Source organism: Teleopsis dalmanni, chromosome 1, assembly GCF_002237135.1.
Source record: "Teleopsis dalmanni isolate 2A chromosome 1, ASM223713v2, whole genome shotgun sequence".
In the NCBI taxonomy this organism is placed as follows: Eukaryota; Metazoa; Arthropoda; class Insecta; order Diptera; family Diopsidae; genus Teleopsis; species Teleopsis dalmanni.
The window spans coordinates 108554616-108560056 of record NC_051846.1 but is presented as its reverse complement, the minus strand read 5'-3'; the positions used below and the strand labels follow the sequence as shown (position 1 = coordinate 108560056).

The window sequence follows — 5441 nt, the reverse complement described above, 5'->3', positions numbered from 1 at the left end:
AACAAAGTACAAATGGCACCTAGTGAGAAAATTTTCGAATTTGTCTTAATAAATGAATTTAAAGCCAAGGGCAATAAATTATTGAAAAATTTAACAGTAGCGCTACTGCCAAAGGTGACCAAACTGGTTAAAGAGGAAGAAATAAGAAAAACTTTAAAAAATTACCATGATGACCCAGTGGAAGGTGGACACTGCGGAATAACAAAAACGTTACAAAAAATTAAAAGACATTTCTATTGGCCAAACATGACCAAAGATATATCAAGATATGTCAAATCATGTCAGAAATGTCAAAAATCTAAAATTAATAATCATACAAAAATACCAATGACAATACCAATGACAGTATTGGTAGATACCATTGGTCCATTACCTAAAACTGAGAATGGCAATGAGTATGCTGTCACACTTATATGTGATTTAACAAAATACTTAGTAACTATACCAATACCAAATAAAAGTGCAAATACTGTAGCCAAGGCAATTATTGAAAATTTTATACTTTTGTACGGTCCAATGAAGACGTTCATTACGGACATGGGTACAGAGTACAAAAATTCTTTAATAACGGATATATGCAAATACTTAAAAATCAAAAATATAACATCAACAGCTCATCACCATCAAACACTCGGAACTGTAGAACGCAGTCACCGAACATTTAATGAATATGTACGTTCATACATATCAGTCGATAAAAACGACTGGGATATATGGTTGAAATACTTCACATATTGTTTCAATACAACACCATCAGTGGTGCATGGATATTGTCCATACGAGCTTATTTTTGGAAAAATTCCTAAAGGTTTCAATAAATTCAATACAATTAGTAACATAAGTCCATTATATAATGTAGATGACTATAGTAAAGAAATTAAATATAGATTAGAAATAGCGCACACTAGAGCCAAAACACTTTTAGATAAGTCTAAATTAAAACAGAAGTTGCTCTATGATAGAAATAGTGAACAATTAGAATTAAAAATAGGAGATAAAGTACTACTTAAGAATGAAGTAGGTCATAAGCTAGATAGTCAATACACGAGTCCCTATAGAATAGAAAGTATAGAAAACAATGGAAACATTGAAATAAGAAACAATAAAAATAAGAAACAGTTAGTACATACTAATAGAATAAAATTGTACAATGAATAAGTTACAATAAATGTAGTGATTACACAAATAAATATAACTAAACTAAATTTAATTATATAAAACTATTGAAAATTAAAACTTTATTTAAGAAAGTAAGAATAATCCCGTTATGGCATTATTCTTTCCCAAAAAGGAGGTGTAATGTATATGCGTTAGTTATTAATATAATAATAAGTGGTTCTATATTTAAATGCGCAGTGTATATAAAAATACACTAATTGTTTCCAAGCGCATTGCATTGTTTACAAACAAATGCACAATTCCACACAAGGAATTTGACACCACACATATCGGCGACACTTTGCCTTCGATATAACCATGTGCTTGCCAGGCATTGACCGCATATACAACAACATCAACAGTAAGCGTACTCGATACAAGTGGAATCGAAGACGCTTACTTACCAATAAATTATTAAATATTAAAGTACTTACGCTGCGTCGTGTTGTACATAAATAAAAATACATTTTAATATAAACAATACTAAAATACATATTTAATTGTTAAAAATATTTAGTAAATAAGAAAGTACATACGATGCGTCGTTATGTACCTAGGTTAAGTCGAAAGTGAAAAACTAAATAAAAATCAGAACTGGAAGTGCACTCAATAGAAGCGCACTAGGTTCCAAACCAAAAATCAACTTTCTTTGATTTAAAATAATTAAAAATTGATGTTAGTAAAAGAATCGCCAAATTATATCGGCGTTTAAAATATCCTTTGATAACTATACCATATTGAAAACTAACATCAGAAATTCACATATATTACAGGTCAGTTGGAGACATTTATTTGCATAGCGATCATCGCGCTATTATCGTCGAACTCTGCAAACCAACAGTGCCCAGTAGAAATGTCTGCTTGAAACGTAGATGGAAATATCGACTCTTCGATGAGGATATCTTCAAACTGGTCTGGAGCGATAACGTGGAGTACCCGGAGTCTTATGTGAGCATGGCGCAGGCGGTGACCTCCAAATTAATTGCAGCGTGCAACGCGGCAATGTCCCGTGCGTCATGTAGACCAGCTAGAAAACCAGCCTATTGGTGGACTGAAGAGATCGCTCGCTTAAGAGGCGACTGCAACAGAGCAAGGTGCGTCGCTCAACGAAACCGTAACAGTGAAAATTGGCAACTCTTTCACCACAACTACGTAAAATGCCGCAAGGCCTTGAAGAAGGAGATAAAGCAGAGCAAGCAGAGCTCTTTCAGGGAATTATGTCAAAGTGCTGAAGCTGACCCCTGGGGGAACGCCTTTAAGATGGTAATGTGCTCGATTCGGGGCAATAGAGCACCTCAAAATATGGATCCGCTGGTAATTGACCGTATAGTTACTACGCTGTTTCCTTCGACGAACGACATGGTGTTAAGTTGTCAAAATAGCCCGCGAGGCTACTAGCGGTGAACGATGGAAAGGAGGTAACAAAGAGTACTGTGCGGTGGTGACTCTAGATGTCAAAAACGCCTTCAACACGATAATTGATTGAAGATATCACAAGCACTAAACGAATTAGAGGTCCCGTGGTACCTCAGGAGAATGGTGTGCAACTACTTTAGCGGTAGATGGCTTCAGGTCCAGACAGTCGATGGTATCAAGCAGTACACGGTTACTTGCGGTGTTCCGCAAGGCTTCGTACTTGGTCCTTCTCTGTGGAATGCGATGTACGATGGTGTACTTAAAGTTATCCTTCCAGAGAATTGCACAAGCTTGGCCTACGCTGATGACCTTGCAGTCGTTGTCGTTGCGAAAATGATAGAGGAAATCAGGGAGCGGTGCTCAGCAGCTGTTGACAAGGTACCAGTTGGCTTTGCAAAAACGGATTCCAACTGGCGGTTCAAAAGATGGAAGCAGTGCTACTCAGTACTCGAAAAAAACGAGAAGTGTTCTCGTTTTCAAGCGGTGGTTTCGAAATTACCTCGAAGTCATCCCTGTGGTACCTGAGTGTTTTCATAGATACCAGGATTACTTTTAGAGACCATCTAAGGACGGCAAATGAGAAGGCGGCTAAAGTCACTGTTGCCCTGTCACGACTCATGGCAAATACCTCGGGTGTACGACCCACCAAGCGTAAACTCCTGGACAGAGTCACCAGCTCGATAATATTGTATGCAGTTTCCATCTGGGCTTCTGCTATGCGAATGAGCTCATACGCTGCAGGCGCAAAAAGTACGTACCGGTAAAGCGCACTACGCGTAATCAGTGCTTTCCGCACTGTATCGGATGATGCTGCATGTGTTATAGCAGGTATGCCGCCACTTGATTTACTGGACTACGAACTTCGAGAGATCTGGTACAGTAGATTGCCGAAGGATGAGGCACGCAGTTCTACCATGCTCACATGGCAACAACGATGGAATGACTCGATGAAAGGAAGATGGACACATACCCTGATCCCAAATCTTAATGCATGGGTACACAGGACGCGTGGTGAGGAGGATTTTCATCTTACTCAGATCTTTACTGGACATGGAGTTTTTAAACACGAAGAAGATCCGTTTTGTGAAGGGGTCGTTGAGGATGCAAACCATGTTCTCTTCTCTTGTCCACGTTTCAACGAAACCAGAGCAGAGATGAGTGAGGCTATTGGCGAGCCCATCTGTTCGGAAAATTTGATTTGGAAGATGATCAACTCGCCGGATACATGGCGATTGATATCGACCGCTGCTACGAGGATCATGACTCAACTTAGAGGCATTGAACGGCTTCGTGCCAGCGAATGCATCACAAGAGAGGTCTCACCTCAAGAAATAGGACAGTTACGAACTCAGACGACATATCTAACGATTTGAGCTGATGCTCAGGACGCCTTTCTGACGTAATACCTTCAAGGTAGAGCAAACAAAATACTACTTAGCAGCACTCACGCAGCTGCAAAAGGCGCAGCCCATATCCACATGCAGTCAATGGGATTAGTAACGTACTGCTTTAAAGTGATGTGTTTTTGCGTAGCCATCATAGAGCAATATTTGAGTCGCAGTATAGAGTGTGCTCCAAATGCAAAGTCTGCCTTGTGACGTGTAAGAGAGTAGCCAACAATTGCGCAACACAAAGTTCCAACCGGGGTATTGTTACCGAATGTACTGGTGTCAACTTAGTTTTTGTAGCGATGATATGATTAGTGAAATTGCCATAGTGTCTGCTAGAGTTTTTGTATGAAAAGCTTAGTCGTGGTGTTGACCGGTCCCAACATGCCAATTGGATCATATAGTTTCGCAGCATCGCTAAGCACTTGCCTTTTGGTTGGATGTTATGTATAATAGGAGCTGACCTGATAGAAGGGTTCATCGGGAAGTGGATCCCAATGCAAGTAAAGAACAGTAGTTTTGGTGTTATTGATGTTTTTGCAGAAACATTGACAACGACTCGGAATTTTGCCATAACTGCATGTAGTGGAATGTAGTATGCCAGACATAAGTCGCTTGAATGATGTTGGATAGAGTGCATGTGACTAAGCTGTTCGTATTTTTGCCTGAGCTGTGAGTTGAATGCCAATTTTCGTTCCAACTGGTGAAATTGACTAAGTGCCATTGGATATGAATTGCCAAGTGGTGGAACATCTCGTGTAAATGGTATTTGAACGCAAAATCTGCCATCAAAACATTTATGCATGCTCATAAAAAAGCATTCTTCATATTTAAATAACCTGTGTAGAAGATCATCAACACGCTCATCATACGTCTCCACACGCAATGCCATAGATTGTTTTGCCTTGTAGTTGTACATAGTTGTGTCGTCTGCTCCAAATACAACCTAGACTAATTGTATATTTTGTGCCACAGGATCATCGACTTCGCCACGAACTGTGTCATCTGCCAACAATGGGTTCTACAAGTTAGAGCTAAGCAATGCATCGATACCACCAGTCAAATTTAAGGTCTCCCAAAGATAAATTGCGTAAATGCTACCAACAGTTTTTAATGATCAGAGCCACAGGGATTTCTGAAGTGATTTTGTTGATAATACAAAATTCAACATCGAATCCAAATAAACTATTGACAGTCGAAAATATGTGTAAGACTGCTCGGCCATCAGTATATGACCGATTGCCACTGCCAACGCCTTGTGTTTACAATGCACTTTTCTGCTTACGCAAAGCCAGTTGCTTAAAATATCGCGTAGTGATCAGACTTACTTGGGAGTCTGAATCAAAAAGACCTCGGCGCAAGTCGACGTCGCCGAAGCTATTTAAGATTTGTATTAGTGCTGTTGCTAAGTTTACAACGCGATTGCCAATATTAATGAATGTCTGCATTGGATGGTGTGATCATTGATGCAAACGTGTT

The 5441-nt window shown here is 39.3% G+C and overlaps 1 protein-coding gene across 1 annotated transcript in view; it reads right to left on the bottom strand.

Moving 5' to 3' along the window:
- LOC119665483 (fidgetin-like protein 1) overlaps positions 1-4881 on the bottom strand; it is an 8836-nt gene extending 3955 nt beyond the window's left edge. Inside the window, exons 1-2 of the mRNA XM_038074705.1 lie at positions 4802-4881; positions 4504-4744 (exon numbers count right to left, since the gene is read on the bottom strand). Of these exons, the coding sequence (XP_037930633.1) occupies positions 4504-4744; positions 4802-4881 (321 nt within the window). The remainder of the gene's footprint in view (positions 1-4503; positions 4745-4801) is intronic.
- Positions 4882-5441: the final 560 nt, after the last annotated feature.